Source organism: Ascidiella aspersa, chromosome 3, assembly GCF_963924565.1.
Source record: "Ascidiella aspersa chromosome 3, kaAscAspe10.2, whole genome shotgun sequence".
NCBI lineage: Eukaryota > Metazoa > Chordata > Ascidiacea > Phlebobranchia > Ascidiidae > Ascidiella > Ascidiella aspersa.
The window spans coordinates 36,835,471-36,854,724 of record NC_139449.1 but is presented as its reverse complement, the minus strand read 5'-3'; the positions used below and the strand labels follow the sequence as shown (position 1 = coordinate 36,854,724).

The 19,254-nt window shown below is 35.2% G+C and overlaps 1 protein-coding gene across 1 annotated transcript in view; it reads left to right on the top strand.

The window, feature by feature from the left end:
• LOC146162802 (3'-5' exoribonuclease HELZ2-like) overlaps window positions 1-13,265 on the top strand; it is a 42,689-nt gene extending 29,424 nt beyond the window's left edge. Inside the window, 15 exon segments of the mRNA XM_083385304.1 lie at window positions 276-601; window positions 1,910-2,050; window positions 2,941-3,048; window positions 3,535-3,718; window positions 4,086-4,336; window positions 5,537-5,662; window positions 6,302-6,506; window positions 7,157-7,284; window positions 8,082-8,221; window positions 9,531-9,665; window positions 9,970-10,203; window positions 10,916-11,032; window positions 11,035-11,080; window positions 11,649-11,816; window positions 12,840-13,265. Coding sequence (XP_083241430.1) covers window positions 276-601; window positions 1,910-2,050; window positions 2,941-3,048; window positions 3,535-3,718; window positions 4,086-4,336; window positions 5,537-5,662; window positions 6,302-6,506; window positions 7,157-7,284; window positions 8,082-8,221; window positions 9,531-9,665; window positions 9,970-10,203; window positions 10,916-11,032; window positions 11,035-11,080; window positions 11,649-11,816; window positions 12,840-12,964 — 2,434 coding nt within the window. The 3' untranslated portion in view covers window positions 12,965-13,265.
• The last annotated feature ends 5,989 nt before the right edge of the window (window positions 13,266-19,254 follow it).

The window sequence follows — 19,254 nt, the reverse complement described above, 5'->3', positions numbered from 1 at the left end:
CTTTCAAACTATACAACATTATCCACGAACAGTATATCATCTTAAAAAATGAATGTCAAAGACAAAAGTTGGAGTAGATCGACATCATCCCGAATAAAACGCTATAAAACGAACTTGTATCATCTTATTTGTATCATTTTCTTATCATCTTTTAAACTCTACATTTGAAATTAACAAACGTGCCTTATATTAGTTTAAACCAGGAACGTCGCTCTTCTAACTCAGCTACGCTTTCCATCTTGTATTTCTCCTCGTTAATTTATTTCGTTGCTTAGGATCGTGAAAACGAAGAAGTCAATCGGGGGATGTCCCGGGCGTTTAGGCGCCGGCCCCTGCGATCGTGGAACCTGCTCCCTCAAGGACTCCCCCTGCAACGACCACTTGGCCTTCACCACCAAGAATGGAATCCGGCACATGCGTGTGATTTCTATGGAATTGGAAGCGGGGGTTCCCCTGCTCATTCAGCTCGCTCCGAAGATCAAGAGGGGTCTGCTGACACCTAGTGTCCAGTTGTGGTGTCTTCGACCCGACTTTGACCTTTGCTTGACTCATCAGCGCGACCCAGTGGAGACTTTTGCTTCCGATGTTAGGCCGGCCGCCGGTGAGTTGGGGCTTGTGTGTTCGTACGTTTGTTTGTGTGTCTGTACGTTTGTGTGTCTGTATGGTTGTTTGTGTGTCTGTATGTATGTTTTTTCTGTTTGTACGTTTATGTGTCTGTCTGTATGTTTGAATGTCTATATGTTTGTGTGTCTGTCTGTGTGTCTCTTTGTATGTCTATATGTTTGTGTGTCTGTCTGTATGTATGTTTTTCTGTCTGTATGTGTGCCGATATGTGTGTTTGTGTGTCTGTATGTTTATGTGTCTGTATGTATGTTTTTTCTGTATGTTTGTTTGTGTGTCAGGATGTTTGTGTTGATGTCTGTATGTTTGTGTGTCTGTATGTTTGTATGTATGGATGTTTGTGTGTCTGTAGGTATGCGTGTCTGTATGTTTGTGTGTCTGTACTATGTTTGTGTGACTGTATGAATGCGTGTCTGTTTTTTTGTGTGTTTGTCTGTATGTTTGTATTATTTTTTATAGGATATGTAAGCTGTATTACGTTTAGTTGTTAATTAAACCTTGGCAACCTACTGCTGATTTTCGGGATACGGTTTTCGTCAAATGTCCAAATACGATATTTTGTTCAAACAGAAACAATAAATGTGTGTATCTGTTGTTTGTATGTATTTTCAACTTGTTTGTTTTAATGTACGTCGTTTTGTGTGTCTTTATCTTTGTTTGTGCGTTTATATTTATGTTTATATTTGTTTGTGCTTCTGTCTGTCTGTATGTTTTTTTACGTGTTTGTTTTCTGTATGTTCGTGTCTAAATAGCAGAAATTAATCTTTTTATCCAAAATATAAATTTTCAGAAAAAATCTCCCTTAGTTGATAATTTTCACAACTAATGAAGCAAACTTAAATTCAGTTAAATTTAATTAAAAATATGTCCGATCATAATTTGACCAACTTTGGCGCGATGCTGGTTAATTTCTGTGCGAGGGAGAAATCGTTCACTGACAAAATATACATTCAAAGACCTGTTTTAATAGTTTGTGTATAAATATAACGCATTTGCTTGTTGGTTTGCCGAAATCGTTTAATGTATTCAAAAAGTAAACGTTATGTTTCATAATTTTATAACAATAAAGTACTTTTAGAACACTACATACGGATCTGTTCATAAGTTTAATGGTGAAAATAACTGCCCAAATAGACGTTAAAAGCGACATGCTTGGCCGTTATTTTCACCATTAAAGTACTTTTATTTGTTTAACTTATTTTAAAATATTTAAAAATAAAATTCGTGCCATTGATTTCTACAAACTTTTTGACCTAAGCTTTATCGAGAATCTGAATTTTTTTTGCAGTCCAGAACCAGTATGAGTCGGTGGAAAAGTACGCTAGAAGCTGGTTACCTGTGCTTCGACTGGATGGAGTCTTCAATGCTGTGCAAGTTGGCAGCTCGATCACATTCGCTGGCGTTCCAATCCACTGGGAGGAAAACCAAGGATGGGAAACATGACAAACTTGTTTACATTAAGCAATACGAAATTTATCATTTAAGATATAAACACATATGTGTTTAACAACTGAGATATAACCCTTCGAAGTTGCTTTTTGACCAACGATTACGGCTTACGTATAATTAGTACACTGAAAAGCCATTGCAGACTCACCGAATGCTTAATAATTATGTGAAATATATTCGCACAGAAGTTTGTTTAACCAGCGTTTCGTTTCTCTGGATACTACTTGGATTTTGTTTTATTGCTCAAAACGTTCCCGAGAGTTTCGTGGTTGAAACAAACACTCGATAAAATAAAGACTTAACTAGGAAGAAAACAGATCAACATTTTTCACGTGAAATATGTGGTAGTGCTTTGTTTTTTTGGAAGGGTTCACGAAAGTGACTTTAGCTTTGTGAAAAAATGCATTTCTAATTACGTCTAATTATAAAAAAAACGAAGAGCCAAAAATTCATTTAAAAAACACCAAAATTTCTAGGTTATATGGCCCACAAGTTCATTGTTGCACAGAATTCTCGTGAAAAGTTGTTGTAGAGCACCAAAGCAGTGCGTTGTTTGTAAGTTTTTAGTCCACAAGGATCCCTGGCTTCGTTGTTACACCTACCGATCAAGTATTTCTTTCAATTTTCATTCCAATCACCAGCCCACTGTGACAGATAAATATTTACCTAATTGCAATTTCACTTTTAAAATCAGGAATGTTTGGCAAAAAAGTTTGTTAAAACTTTAATTTGATGGTTTGTCTATTTTAATATTGTGTCCGATTTTTCCAATTTTTGGTGTTAACAGTCATAAAAAATGGCGAAATAACTTTTCAAGATTAAACGTTTGAAAATTTTAATTGAAAAATGTTTTTCTTGTTTCAGAGATGAAAGCAGGTTGGTTCAAGCTAGAAAAGATTTTCTGCGACCGTCGTCTTCTTCACATTCATCGAGATGGATTTCTCTGCATCAGGATTAAGAATGTTGAAAACTGCGAAGGTAAAATACACATTTGAAATACATTGTTTTAACACCTTGTGGATTTAAAAGCTGATCAACATCTGTTTAAGATTTACTATGCAAGTAAAGCAATAGTTCATTGTTTATTTATATGACCTTTGTAATGAAATAGTTGATATCGGTTAGGACAGCTGGTCCGACAGAAAAACATTACAAAATTCATACAACCCACTTTAAAGATGGCCGATTCTTACGTTTTATTTCATTACTGGCACCCAGCGATCGTACAAAATGTACCTCTGTTCGATTGCAATGCACTTATTCCTTTGATCAAATAAGCAACTTTGTTTGCTAATCGTCAATAAATTTAGTTTCCTTCATTTTTTACTGTATACACTTCATTCGAGTTGGGTCTTAGTTCGGAGCCGGTAAAATGTCAGTTGAGTACCAATGACGATACCATTTATAAATATCGGTCATCGGCTCCGATCCTAGAGTATCTAACAACCAAGTGTTTGTTTGTAGGAAATCTCTACACTTTTGTGTGTCACGCTCTGGTCGTTCAAATCGACGCTACGAAATCGAAAACCATCAAAGTCCGCTTTGTCTCCTGTCCGACAGTTCTGCACGATTCCTCAACTAAAAGTCCCGCATTTAAGGAAGGGAGCCTTGCCACTTTAGAATATGTGGAGTTATTGGTTCCACACAGGTATACACTGACTTCTTAAGTTTTATTACTCAGACGTTAAAATGAATTAATGTTCAGTTTTATCGATACACTAAAACTTTTAAAAAATAATTTAATTTCTATTTTCATGCAAAATAAATACGATTAAGCAATAATATATACAGAGGTTTTTAAGGTCTTAACTTCTTTACCGGTTTCTTCAAAACTTGTTTTCTAAAAGCTTCGAAACTTTATTCTTTATTTGGTTAAACGATCATAAAGTGTTTATGTTTTTCTAAATTCTTTGCTATTCCAAAAGCTTTTAAAATTCGAAATTATTTGTGACAGGATAAGATTATTAAATGTTGTGGTTTTTATTTTTGTCACTTTTTCATCTTTTCCTTCACAGGAGAATGGCTTCTGCTCTTCAGACTCTCAATTCAAAATCAGCCGAGCATAGTGACGTCATAAGGATGCTTTGTCTCAACCGGGTAATCCCCGAACCGATTTTGCATTCGATCGACGAAGAACGCTTCAATGATTTGTCACGCTCTGTTGGTCAGCAGGTCAGAGGCTTCAAAACGCCCTTGAACCAAGGTCAAATAAGACACGTGCAACTTGCGCTTAGGAATAAGCTCACACTGATTCAAGGGCCGCCAGGTAATTTAATTTTATTCCAAAGGGGCATAATTTGTTTTACCAATGAAATATTTCTTTTCGGAAATCTATGATAAATATGTATTGTAAACAACTATGTTTATTTCACGTTTATTTTATGATATGTTACATTTAGTTACTGATAAACTTTATTGAATAACACAAAAATTGTTCCTCATCAGCAAAAAAGTGCTTTTTAACAAGCCGTTTCTTCTTTTAAGTTTAAGGCACTTAACATGTGTATTTATTACTTTTGTGTCTAACGTTGTTAAAAAAACTTTTTTAATATAAAAACCTAGGGAGAGATGTTGAAAATAAATAACTAGTAAAAGTGTTGAAAGTGGATAAAAAGTTATTTGAAACGTTTAGAATGCTACCTACTTATATGAACTTTGATGTTTTTAGTACGTCTAGGGACAGTGTTTAAAACACGGATGTCCAACCTGCGGCCCGCCTGATATTTACGTGCGGCCCACCACTTATTCTCACTTTGAGTAGCCTTTACTAAAAACAATTGTTTCGACCATCATTAAAACGGGTAGAACGCGCAGTATTTGATGTAGACCTAATCTTATGTTTTTTCTGAGACTGTAATCGAGTCTAATGACGCATTTTAACATCCATCGAACACTTGCTGCACACACCATTGCTAAGCAAGATGTGTGTTTTTCTAAATGTGTATTTTTTCGGACCGTTTTAAGGAAGGGCATCAACCCAAACATGTAAAATCTCAAATTAACGTGCTTCGCCATAATAAAAATAATAAATAAGGTCGGGATTACTTGAATGTTTGCGCATGAGTTCACTCTCGAAGAGCGGGTATTTATAAGTTAAGTTGTTTTATGACGTCACGATATGACGTAACTAATGACGTCACCCCTTTAATTTGAGAGATTTTGCGGCCCATCTTTATTTTTAAAGTGACAATGCGGCCCATTCTGCTAAAAGGTTGGACATCCCTGGTTTAAAAAGTATCAGACATCCCTGCTAACATTTGTTAAAAAAGTAATAACATCCACATCCACATGTTTTGTGGTCAACTGACTGTTGTATGTCGTTGCCACCTTCCTTCTCATTTAAGCTAATTCAGACTGATAGAAATTGTTGAATCATCAGCCAAAACGTTTTACTATTGCTGTACAATGCACAGGAATATGCTAATCCATTTGAAACGTCCTAAATATGCTAACTTTATTTTTCCAGGCACCGGAAAGTCGTTCATGGGCGCCTACCTGGTCTACTACTTCCAACAGTTGAACAAACTGAAAGGAAACGACAAGTACATCTTGTACTGTGGTCCTTCCAACAAGTCGGTTGACGTTGTGGCAGGTTTGTTTGTTGCTAGTTTCACCAATCAATTATATTTCTTCTTTCTGTTGCATTCCTGCGTTAACATTTTGGGCATGCAAATAAGTCTTTCTGGTAAAGTTTCTTTGACATTTTAATTTCCAAATGGCTTGCTACGTCATCGGCTTATGTTCAGTAATTCAAGTTAGTTTGTTAGCAGTTGGGAAACGTTGCATGCTTAAAACTAGGGTAAATACTTAAGCTGTAAAACGTTGAGAAATGTTCTGCAAAAATTTAGGTAATGTTTCGGGTACTTTCTTTATTTATTGATGGATGGGAGATAATGATACTTCGACTTTTATTCCCATACATATTGGGCGAAAGCTACAACTTTTCGATATGTTACCTATTGTGTCTTAAGGAACATCAAATGAGCAAAATAGTTATATTTATTGGGTACAAGGTTATCTGTGTTATTTTGCCCCAATTTACTTTGTTTTTTAAATGTTTCGTTAAATTCACTCGTTTTTATTCTATTTTGTGACGAATTAATTAACAAAATATATCAATTTTATGCCGAGTTGGCACTAGTACCATATTAGTATCGAGTATCGATATAATTTTACCCCAGTATTGCGTATCTAGGTTCCGATCCGATATTATCGTACAATTTCACCCCAGAGTATCTTCTACACACCGGTCTTCGCGTTCTGCGAGTGTACGGTGAACTAATGGAGGAATTGTCTTATGGGAACCCACTCAAACCCACGGTTAGGCCGAAACAACAAGAGCACCCTTCCTCCTCACTTCACGATATAACACTCCACGAAAGAATAAGAATGAAGTCGAATCGTTTCTCAAAACAGATCAAGGCTTTCGATACCAAGTAGGTTCACAATTTAACTATTATTCTTTAACCTTGCGAGATCCATGCACATGCACATGCGACATGCGTGTACCAAGTTTGCAATGATGCTATGGTAGTTTCGACTTGCTCCCCTCTGAGGCCGTGAGTTCGAACCTCACCACAGGCAAGTTTTACGAACAGGGTGCAGCAGGCAACGGTGTTATGTTCGTTTCTCGACTGGACTCACCTGAGCCTGTGTAGCTTACTTGGTAATACGACGGTCCCAGTATGACCGAAGTCGTGAGTTCGAACCTCATCGCAGGTTATCTATCTTGGCCTTGCATGACAATCCATAATTGATCAACTGATTCGGTTAACCATCCTGAAGACCCTGGTGTGGATTTGTCATCCTTAGATTTTGACAAAAAAACTTTTTAATCCTGCTTATTTTACAAAGAAAAGTTTTTTATTCCTCCTGTTTGAAAGAGAAAGATTCCTAAATTTATTTATTTAAAAAAGACCTTGTATTCGAATGGAAATTTTTAATATTATTTGATGGTGGGACTTTTTCTGCTGCTTTTTACCATTATTTTCTACGACTTTTTTAGCTGAAAATTTTAAAATCAGCAAAAATAAAAAGTTAGAAAAGCATTGCTTTAAATGTTTGTTATATTATGAATATATTGAAGGTTCGAAGACAAGAAGGCAGCTGTGAGCTACGAAGAATACTTAGAATATAAGTCGATCGTCAATCAAGCGAAACTGATCGAACTTGCGTGTCATGACGTCATTATTTGCACTTGCACCTCCGCAGCAAGTAAGTGTGGTATGCGGACATAGAAAATATATATAGTTCGCATATAATTTATAAAAACAAAAAGGTACACAAAATTAAAAAAACATTTAACTCTATAGTTTTACAGTTCAGTGCACATTTGGCTTTAGCGTGAATTGTTTATTAACCGTGTTGAATATTAATAGAGTTTGGCAAATCCTCTGCAAGTGATTTTTAACACATCTAGATTTACTTTACCAATCATAAAGTTATCTTAATAGCTGATTACTAAAAAAAGGTGTTTTATCATGACATAATTAGTAATTTTGTTTTAGTTTTTAAACTAAAACGCCAGTTATTTTGTTTGAACGTTTGTGCAAGCTGTCGAGTCTTCTTTTAAAACAGATATTTGCCAATTTATTTTAGATATGCTATAATTTTGGTTCACTCTGCCTTGTTGCAATTTAACTATTCTGATAAAATGACCTTAAAGTAGAAATCTTAATAATGAGGAGTAGAACGACTCATCTTGCTTATATTTGAAATTAACAGGATTGCCAACTGTCGATTCACTTTGCTTAGCGAGTGAAGAATCAGTTCAGGACAAATGTTTTTTCCATTCTTAATTTACGTCTGGAAATATGCATTTTATTCGCATCTGCTGGTGTTCATAGGCTGGTATTCACGTACTCGATTTCTATATCGGAAAATGAACAGAATCACAGCCTTAGTTATAAGGAAACTAGTGTAGGATTAAACAGCTGAAGATCTTTGCTCGAATCTTAATATGTCCATTAAACACCAGTATTGATGTACTTTTTTGCTCAATTGTTTTTCAGTGAAACTGCTGCAACCCAACCCCAAATCGGAGATCCGGCGATTAGGGAAGATGTCTTTCTCGCATTGCATCATCGATGAGGCGGGTATGTGCAGTGAACCGAAAACTTTGACCCCGGCGATTTCCGTGAACCCTGAACAGGTTTGACCTTTGTTAACCTTTTTTCAATTAAAGGTCACTGAGCACATGGTACTTGACATTGTAGTTGTGTCTTTACGGGTGCAATATGGCAAAAAGGTTAAAGATCACTTGTCTAAACTTGCGAAAACAATCATGAGGATATTTAGAGCAGGGGTTCTTAAACTTTTTTTTACCACGGACCCATAAATTTTATTACTTCGTGTGCACCACGGTAGGCAAAAAAACATTTCAAAAATGGTAGGAGCTCGCAATGTTAGTTACTCTTTTTTATTTTGCGACGATGTTAACTTACACTGACGCTGCTTTCTGTTTGATAATGTAAGTAAGTGTTTTATGGCTTGAGGTCAAAGGTCACATGGTGGCTTAAAATTGAAGTTGTCCTTACTTCAGTTGGTGCAAATTTCTTATCGAGGTAGGAGCTTGCCTTGTTAGTTACTTGTAAGTGTGGCAATGATGTGTAAGATGTTATAACTTACTCTGATGCTGTTATAACATAAGTGTCTTGTATGTTTTTCTATTCTTTTTCATTTGAATAAGATATCCACTCGGCCATAAGTAATTATAAATTATTTTACTGATAAAGACTTGAGTATCGGATCCATTCGTAATCGACCTCGTTAGATGTTTAGCCGTAAGGACCTTAAGGGTTCTAAGAAAATCAAGGCTCCGGCATAAAAAAGTTTTTTCAATCTTTTTAAACACGGACCCCTTAAAAACATTATGAAGCTTACAGACTCTGAACAATAATTTTGCAAAACGACTCTTACATTTAAGAATACTAGCTAAGCTTAAATACAATAGTGCTGTCGAATGAGAATAGAAAACACTACAAGTTACATTAAAAAGCTGTTGCTTTATATAAAAGTAAATCCCAGTGATTTCGTGAACAGCCCATGGACAACTGGTGAGGAACCAATGGTCTATCTGTGTGTTTTCAAAGACTTTCATCTTCTTATTTTGTTTGAAAAGTTTGCAGAATAAACTCATAGTACCTATAAAGGGAAGATACACACACTTGTATGTTTAACAACTGTGATCTAGCCCCTTTGAAACTGCTTTTTGACCAACGATTACGACTTAAGTATCATTAGTACACCGAAATCCATCGCAGACTCACCGAATATGTCGATCCTACTTGCGTCATCGATTAACAGATTGGTTAGTCTGCGACGACTTTCAGCGTACTTTAAAAAAAAACTATTCGGGTTGGTAAATATTATTCTGCAAGTAATTTTGCTTAACAGTCAAGACAACTTCATTTGAGCCCATTCGACCAACATCTTTCATAAACCTCTGTTATATGTTCCAGTTGGTTCTGATCGGCGACCACATGCAACTCCAGCCTGTGATCCAATGCAAGAGATCGCGGGAGCTTGGTCTTGATGTTTCTATGTTCGAGAGATTGAAGCAACACGCTGGAATGCTCACAAACCAATACAGGATGGTAAGCTTGCCAGGAATCAGTTTGTCAAGGTCATAAGCATTTGTGCATTGTGCCTCATGTACATTTCTACAGTTTAACCAAATCCGGTTTGTTTAAGCAATACAGAGTCATAAGCGAAGCCAAGCGAAGTCCAGAATCAACCTTTAAAGGCCCTAAGTCTCTGTGCTTTGTGCCTCATGTACATTTGCACAGTTTAACCAAATTCAGTAAGTAGTGTATAAATGCAAAAAACTTGATTCGCACTCAAAACGTTACTCAAACACTGCTGTGATTGACAAGGATAACAGATTAATCTTATTTGCAGAACCCAACTATCTGTGACTTTCCATCGCGCATGTTCTACATCGGAAATCTTACAACAGACCCTTCAGTTTTGCAGCGGGAACGTATAACACCAGGGGTGGTTAACTACCCTCGTTCCGCACGTCCCAATAGCGCCATATTCGCCCACATCGAGTCAGAAGAAGATTCAAGCTCAAATAAACTGGAAAACGCTGATGAAAACTCGAAGTTCAACCGAGAGCAAGCACGTGCCAGTGTAGGTGTTAAAGTAGTGCTTCTCATTTGTTATCGGATATCGGCCTGTTTCGTCACAATAGCTTGGTTGTCAAAAAATATTATAACTCTTTCGGACCAACAATTTTGGTTATTTTATTGAATAACGCATAAATCAATTTATTACACTTTTCTGCATATCAAAAGCACCTGTGATTGTAAAAGACGTGCCTGTTTTGCATAACAATCGTTTGCGTTAATTTTTTTAACTTATTTTGCCACAACCCCGTACTATAGGCCCTAAACTAAATTCTAATGGATTTCTATTTTTTGTTAATCTAAATTAAACTATGTTTGTACAGTTCTGATATGTCATAACTCTTAAATGAACGTTTGCCGTTGGGTGATATCAACGTTTTAGTTAGTTGTCCAGAATATGTTCAATTTTTTCTCTAAATTCGACGGAAAAATAAATGCTTTTTAAATGAACACATGCACACACAAATATGCACACAAACGGTCCCGGCTTGACCGGAGGTCGTGAGTTCGAACCTCACTGCAGGCTTGTTGTTTTTCTATCCTGTCCTGCTTGCATCATAGATCAACAGACTCGGTGAGTCTGCGATGGCTTTCGGTGTACTTTTTAAATGATTAATAAATTTCTGTAAAAAGATGATTATTAGTACTCCTGTGTTTGCTAACTAGTGCACACCAGGTGGCGACATTGGGCTAACCGATTAATATTTTTTCAAAAGGTCAAAATCCTGTTTTGGCTGCATGCCAACAAGGGGATTCCCCTTGATCGCATCATGATCCTTTCTCCTTACAAGGCTCAATGCAACGAGGTTAAAAACATTATAAAGAAGGAGAAACAAAAAAAAAAAAAAAAGTTCACGTTGGAACGGTCACCAACAGCCAAGGTATTTGCACAGCTTTAACAAAACTAAAATAATAAGCTGTACAATTTCTACCGATTAACCTTTCTGTTGTAATCTTGATCAGAACAGTGAAGAAATAGGCAATATAACAAAACCAACCACGGTTTAAGTAGCAAAGATATCAATTAGCATAGCAGCACAATAGCACTGTAATCAATCAGCAATCAGCACAAGAATGCGAATAACGTAATTACGCCGCAGGGTGCGAAATGACTACAGTACATGCCTCAAAATGCGTAATACACTTTCAATGAATATATATTGTTGCTGCCAGGTAGTGTGAATCGATTATAAAATTGTTCTTTCGGCAAATAGTTTTTCTATATTGTTTTATATACTCTGCATAGATAATATAATTTTCTACCAGTTGCAAGTTCATTGCTCTGATAAAAATTTTCTGTATAGTTTGTTAAAACGTCGGTACATTCCGAAAAAACAATTTTATAATCCATTGGTCTTTCGTTTTGACCAGTTCAGCTAGTGTTTATATAGGCCTTACAATTTTAAACGTTAATTTCCCATAGCGACAATTGATTTTTCTAATTTGTAGGAAGCGAAAGGGATTACGTCATACTTTCCACTGTGAGGTCACAACCGGAAGATTCGATCGAGGAGAACCCGAATATCCACTGGAGGCGCCGTTACCTGGGATTCATCGTTGATTCCCACCAAGTTAATGTGGCCATTACAAGGGCAAAATCTGGTCTGATTATTATTGGTAAGCTAAAAGTTTTTCTATAACGGTGTTTCTTAACCTTTTCTCGTGACGTCTCAAATACTAGGCTTAAGTATAATAGTTTTGGCCCTTTTTTTCACCTAATTTTTGTGAGTTTTAAGTGCACACATTGTGAAGAATAGCATAAAAACAATTTCAATTCAATTAATATGAGCCATGTCCTCGTATTGTTCAGTTATCCCAAATTTTGCAAATATATTGCTCAGAACTAACCTCAGTAAATAATCTAAGCATGTAAACTACTGCAGTCGACGACCCAACCAAATCAAACAAGACCCAATTTTTTTTTTTTGGTCGGAATCCATGGGTTTGAAAATTACTGCTCTATAATAATTAATATGCTGCTAGTCACAAAGAGACAAGCAAGCTATTGTGACCAAACGGGCGATACCCGATAACAAATGGTAGTATTGGTACCCGCCTGATACAGCTTCGGTGCTTGTTTTTCGATACAACGTCACAAATCATAAAGGGTTGTCTGAAACAAGTAACCTTTGAAATGAAACCTGGGGTTATCGTTCCATGTCAACCACATATGTGCAACTGAAATCCTAGTTTAAACACAATCAGGGAGTTGGCGGCTTGTTTAAAAGGGTCGTGTCCTGGTGAAAAGAACATGTTTTACCGGCACGGCAGATCTGTAGGTTGTTTTACCGACCGTTCCAGCTTACTTTTACCACTTGTTTAAAGTGTAATATGTCCGGAAGTTATGCCCCTACTTACGTTTCACACAATAGTTAAAAAATTCTAAAATAATTAAAATTTAAAACTTGACCTTTATTTTCTTCAGGTTTAAACGTTCAGCCGCTTTATAAAAATTTCTAAAATATCTAACGCTTATCAGTTTGGTATCGGATCGGCACCGATATCACCCAAGTATCGGACGATTACCGATACTACAACTTGGTATCGAGTTTCGAATAATATCGGACATTCCTAGTCATGTAAACATTTAATTAAACTCTGAAAATAATGCAGTCCTAAGTATGCGTGTTGTTGTACCAGGCAACAAGCACCTCTTGAGCAAAGACAAGACCACCTGGTTTCATCTGTTGAACAGTTATGAGGAAAGAGGAAGTGTGTTTGACTTCAAAGATGCAAATTCTCCCTGGTATAACTCCCGTCACTAAAGCTCTTATCTTCAGCTCAAGAAGCTTTTGATACTTACTTAAAAATACCAATAACCTAAAAACAGCTTTATAAACGTATTTAGGTTTGGCTTGTGCGTTTATTTGAAAATTATAACGACTTTTCTTCCTTAAAAGCATTCCTTATAAAGGTTTTTTTTTCGAACTTAACAAAAAAATATGTTTGTGTGCAATTTTAAACCAGTTTGTTAAATAAAATATAACTACTTGTTCACCAAAATAACATTCCTTACAAACTTGTTAACTACCTTCAAGCAAAACTGTTTGTTTTAATTTTTTTTTTGTTCACTAAACTCTTGCAATACCTGTTTACATACAAAATCACATTGTTAAAAAGTTCAAGCTGTGTTTTCTATTCTAATTCTTTTATAATAAAGTTGCTTTTATAAGACTTTTTGTACAGTTTTGTAACTTCATTGATCTTTCCATTTGGTTTTTGCTGTATGCAGAGATGTAAGATAAGTGCTAAATTTGCGGGACCCTGTAAAATGCCTATCTATGTGTACTATTTCTTAAAAAAACATGTTTTTAATTTTTATTAGATTTTCTGAAGATAGCAGTTTGATTTAAAGTTTTATTGTGAAAAGCGTGATGTATTTCCTTGTTGTCAGGAAAGTCGATACCTATTGTTATACAAGTTGTTTATTTAGAAGTTAGTATTTTGTATATATATGCAATTTATCACTAGTGCATAAAATTTTTGCATTACTTGTGTGCGCAAAGTAGAATAAATCTGTATTTACTGAGAAGAAAGTAAGTGGGTGACATTTCTGTGCATAAACAGTAATTGCTACCAGGCTTAATATTAATCGAAAACCCCAAGGATCTCTGTGTTTTAATTATAATTGTAGGCTACTACTTGCGCTTGAAGTAATCAAAAGATACATCTAATGAAACAGACAAGTTGCTTTTCGTCGTAGAACCAAACAATAACACATGGTCTACACTCCCTAATAAACCAACACTCCCTAATACACTAGTGACCAATGATAAATTTTATAGTAGACTACATGAGTTAATTTGGAAAGCTGTTAACGAAGTGATTTGGCCTAATTAGCCTTAAGTAGGCCTACAAGCATAGCAAAACTGAAGGTACAGGATGCAACATGCAATGGTGCCATGGTTGTTTCTTGACTCGCTACCATCTGTGCCTTTGTAGATCAGTTGGTAGAGCGACGTTAAAAAATGCCTGGTCCTGGTTTTACTCGGATATTAAATTTTATTGTTAATTTCAGCAAATAAAGTTTCGTTAAAAACCAAGTGGGCGTGACATTACCAAGTCACAAGTTGGTAAGCGATCAGAATATGTTAAAACTAACGCTCTACAGATAAATTGTAAAACCAAACAGATTATGTAGGAGGGTAAAACAAACGTTAGGAGTTTGGTTTGCTTGATACAATTCAAAATACCTGCCGCTAGGTAGCGACAAAGAAGTGTGCTGAATGACAAATATTATAAAAAGAGTTTTTAAACCAATTTGAACAATGAGCGGTTAATAGGGATTTAGTCTTTTAGGTATCTTGCCTATTTTTTAATTAAATTGGTTCTATGAAATGCAAAATCAAAGAGCGTTGATTGTTGAAGTACGACAACTTAACTCCTACTAGAATAGTTTATATTTCTTAATGGAAGCATATAAATTCATAAAAAACATACAACACAAAAGTAGTAAGAGCTAGGCAGCTAGCGAACCAACCTACAAAATCTCGCCCTATCTCATCCTACAATTTAATTGGCAAAATTAACATATTTGTTCAGTACAGTAATCTCCCGGTTAAGTCCGCAAACTGAATTTTATAGGCTTGTGCGGACTTACCCGGTAGGTGCGGACTTAACGTTTTCAGTTATTTTTCGGGTACACACAGTACAGTGGATAGCACAAAGAGACTAGGCTACTTATTGGCACAATAAACTCTTGTTAGTCATAATAATTAGTGCGTGTTCATACGTCTTTAAAAATTATAATTTCCATTGTTCTAGTGGACATTTTAACACGGCATAGCGATTTATGCCAAACTTGACATTAATTAACTGTGTTATACGCAACGCTGCGTCAAGACGCATACTAAAAAGGCGAGTAAAGTTTAATTACCAAGCGCCAGATCACAAAAACGTAGCTTAAAACAGGGTGGTCCAAACCTAGGCAAAATTTGTGTCCCAATAATTAAACATTTTTTTCAACATTGTTGCTCAGTTAATGTGCTGTTACAATCTTGCTTATTGTAACGTTACAGGTAATCACTCAAAAAATACGAGCAAGGGTGCCGAAAAACTATATATAATTTCTATAGATTGCCTCAATCCAATAAAGGTTGGGGAACACTGGAATACGACCCTACATAAATGACAATTTTTGCAACTTGAAAGTGAATAAACGATAAAATATATCGCGCTTCTGGAAAGTACTGTTTTTACAGGTTTTCACTGTGACTACCCAGCTAACACACAACGTTTTTTCGACGTTCGAATTTTTTTTTTAAACTAAGTAAACGTTGTGGGAATGTGTCCAAACGAACGTTAAGAAAATACGTCGAGGCCGTGTTATCAAAACGTAATGTAAAACGTAGCGCTAACGTCAACATTAACGTTAAGAAAAACCGCAATGCGACCAAATTTCAACGTCATTTGTAACGTACAAACAACGTTGATTACAGACGTCGATCTTAACATGTTTTACATCATTTTGGACGTCACTTCGAACGTTTGTTGAACGTTATTTTTTAACGTTGTGACGAACCACAATGAAACAAATTTACAACGTCATAGGTGACATAAAAATAACGTTTATTACTGACGTAAAATCGAACATTTTTAGACCGGTTTAGACGTCATTTACACGTTTAATTAACGCTGTATATTTAACGTTCCGTAAAACTATAACGCAACCAGCTTAGAACGTCATACGTGACGTAGAATTCACTTTCATTTCTGACGTCACAATTAACTTGTTATAGACAAATTTTAACGTAACTTCAAACGTTTGATTAACGTTCTTTCGTAACGTTGAAACAAACCAAATGCAACTTATTTTAAAACGTCATAAATCACGTCCAAAAAACGTTGTTTACTGACGTCAAAACTAACGTCTTTTCAGCCACTTTTGACTTCGTTTAAACGTTTTTTCAATGGTATTTTTTTTAAAAATTGTGGCGCACCACAATGTAACCTGATTATAACGTCAAAGGTGACGTACGAACAAGGTTAATTACTTACTTCGAGGCTAATAACTTTTTTTAGGCTATTTTGTACGTCAGAGCGAACGTTTTGCTAACATTATTTTTAAACTTTGTGACCACCATTGATGTAACTAATTTACAACGTGATACGTGACGTACAATCAACATTAAATTCTGACATCAAAGCTAATTTCTTGGAGACCAGGACGCCATTTTAAGCTTATGATAACGTCATTTTACCGTTTTGACTAACTACAATGTTATATAATTAAAACGTAAAACGTAACGTAACAACAACGTTACCTTTTGTAACATGGATAATTTTTTTATGACTATTTTATACATCATTTCTAACGTTTTAATAACGTCATTTCTCAAACTTATTACAAACCTTAATGTAACCAATTTAGAACGTCATAGGTGACGTACATGCAACGTTATTTACTCACGTCAAAGTAAACTTGATTTCATTTCATACGTTGTCGTGAGAAACCACAATGGACCCAATTTAGGAAATCATACGTGACGTACAATCAACGGTGATTTCTGACGTCAAAGCTAACTTATTTAAGACCGTTTTGGATGTAATTTTAAACGTTTTAATAACGTTATTTCTTGACGTTGCGACAAACTAAGATCCAACTAACTGACAACGTCACGCGTGAAGTATAAATGACGTTGAATTCTAAGGTCAAAGCTAACTTCTTTGACAGCATTTTTGACGTGATTTTAAGCGTTTTAACAACGTTATTTTTTGGTTTGTAACTAACAACAATGCAATCTAATTAGAACTTCACGTGACATAAAAACTACGGTAAATACTGACATCGAAGCTTACTTGTGTTTAGAATTAGACTATTTTATATCATTTTTAACGTTAATATAGTGTTATTTTTCAACGTTATTACAATCTTCAATATAACCAAAACAAAACATCATACGTGGCGTATATGCAAAAAGCAATGATAACTGTCGCTGAAGATAACTTATTTGAAACCATTTTAAATGCTATTTTCAAAAGTTCCAATAACTTTATTTCTTGACATTACGAAAAACTAAAACGCAACCAAATTTGCAACATCTTAAATGATCGTAGTCATTTCGAAGGTTACGGCAAACCACAATGCAACCGGATTAAAACGTTAAACGTGACGTATACAACAAGGTATATACCTGACATCGAGGTCAACTTGTTTTAGACTATTTTATACATAAATTAAAACATTTCATTAATATTGTTTAGCGTTGATACAAACGTCAAAGGAACCCTATTAAAACATTAAACGTGAGGTAGAAACAACATCAATTAGCCTACTTACGTTAAAGGTAACTGATTTTAGACGAATTTGCGTGTCATACACAGTTTTTTCGACTGAGCTGAAGTACAATCGAATCAAAATGTCATACGTGTCGTATAAAAAACGTTGTTTACCGACGTCAAAACCAACTTTCCAAGTTTTAATTTTCGTTAAATAGAAATGCTCTCTTTTAAGGAATGGTCGGGATTATGTAGCCTATGTAAAAAATATTTGTTTTTTTCTGTAATGTGTTTTGATTAACTTTTTTAGAAAATGTAAAGAAGTATACTTAGTTATGCTTACATAAAATGAAGATGTGACTTAATTTAAGATAGCATTTTAGTAAGGGTAACATTGTCTTTACATGAAACAAATCGCATAAAAAAGTACTTAGCGCAGCGACCGCTATAGACGCAGTTTCCTGGATAGACAAGAATATCGCTCCCTGCTGCTTTTTTTTCGCGGTTTTCGAACGGCGCGTAAACTCGTGATTGGCCAATATGCGGATGACATCACAGTCCAGTTTAAACATTTGCTATCAGGACATTGGAATTCAACATAAGTTTTGGCAGCTCAGCGCTGGAGTGCTCGTTAGATATTTAGGTTGTTTTCCTTAAACCATGAAGATTAGGGTTACATAAAAAGATTAGGCTTTTTTATCAAATATATTTTCAGGTTAAATAGTCTAAGCTGTATTTGTAGTTTTATTTATAACTTTTATTTTAAGTAGGAAAAAAAATAATTTACTGAATAAATGACTTTAAAACCTCCACTAATTTTCATCTAATATAGAAAAACAAGCTCTATTACCTCTGTGGGCAATTGCAGGCGCTGGTCTAGAATCCTACCACAGTGCACAATATTTGGGTTAGGGTGCGGGTTAGCATTTTGGATTAGGGTGGGTCAAGTATTAAATATAATAATACTTGACCCACCCTCACCCAAACGCTAACTCTCACCCCAAACCCAACTATTGTGCGTTGATTTAATCATTGTGGTAGGATTCTAGACCAGCGCCCAATTGCATTCTACGGCGAGTGAACACCCAATTTTTTTAGACAATTTTAATGCAAATCTTGATCTTTGTATCATGCCAGCGTAAATACCTTGGGTGTGCATAAAACCCCAAATGAACACTTGAAAATTCATTACTGAAGATCTCGACTAAAGGCTTGATTAAAAGTTCAAGGTGGGATTTGAAGAAGGGTACACGTTAAAGATATTCCTCATGAACTTGGCTGCTCATCAATATTTACAGGTAAATTAGTGATTAATATTTTCAAGATTTTTGTTAATTATTATATTTATTTGACTCTTACTGTTTTGTTTTATGCTTGCAATTGCCCTAGATGCTAACAACAAATACTTTAAAATGTATCCTGGCTGCGTTTAAATTTCTTTATTTGGGCAGCAATTTTTTTCAAAACCTACCAGTGATAGTTATACAATGTCACCAAAATTTTAATTTTATATATTTCTGACCAGTCTGTATTCTGTGGACCAGAAGGTACACAGCACAAAACGCTATCACACAATAAGTAAAGGCAAAATAAACATAATATGACAGAATTATTGGGAAAAAATTATACCATAGACTAGTACTAAGAATGGTCTATATTTTTTTAATATAAAAAACAAAGTTTAAAAAATGTAAAAAATACTAATATTCATTATTAAATGTTATTATTAGCAAAAAAATGAGATAAAAATTCTTGATACTAAATTTTACTAAACAAATTCAGGTTGCACAAGAAAATACATTAACAGTGATATAAAATTTATGTGCTTGGCTAAATT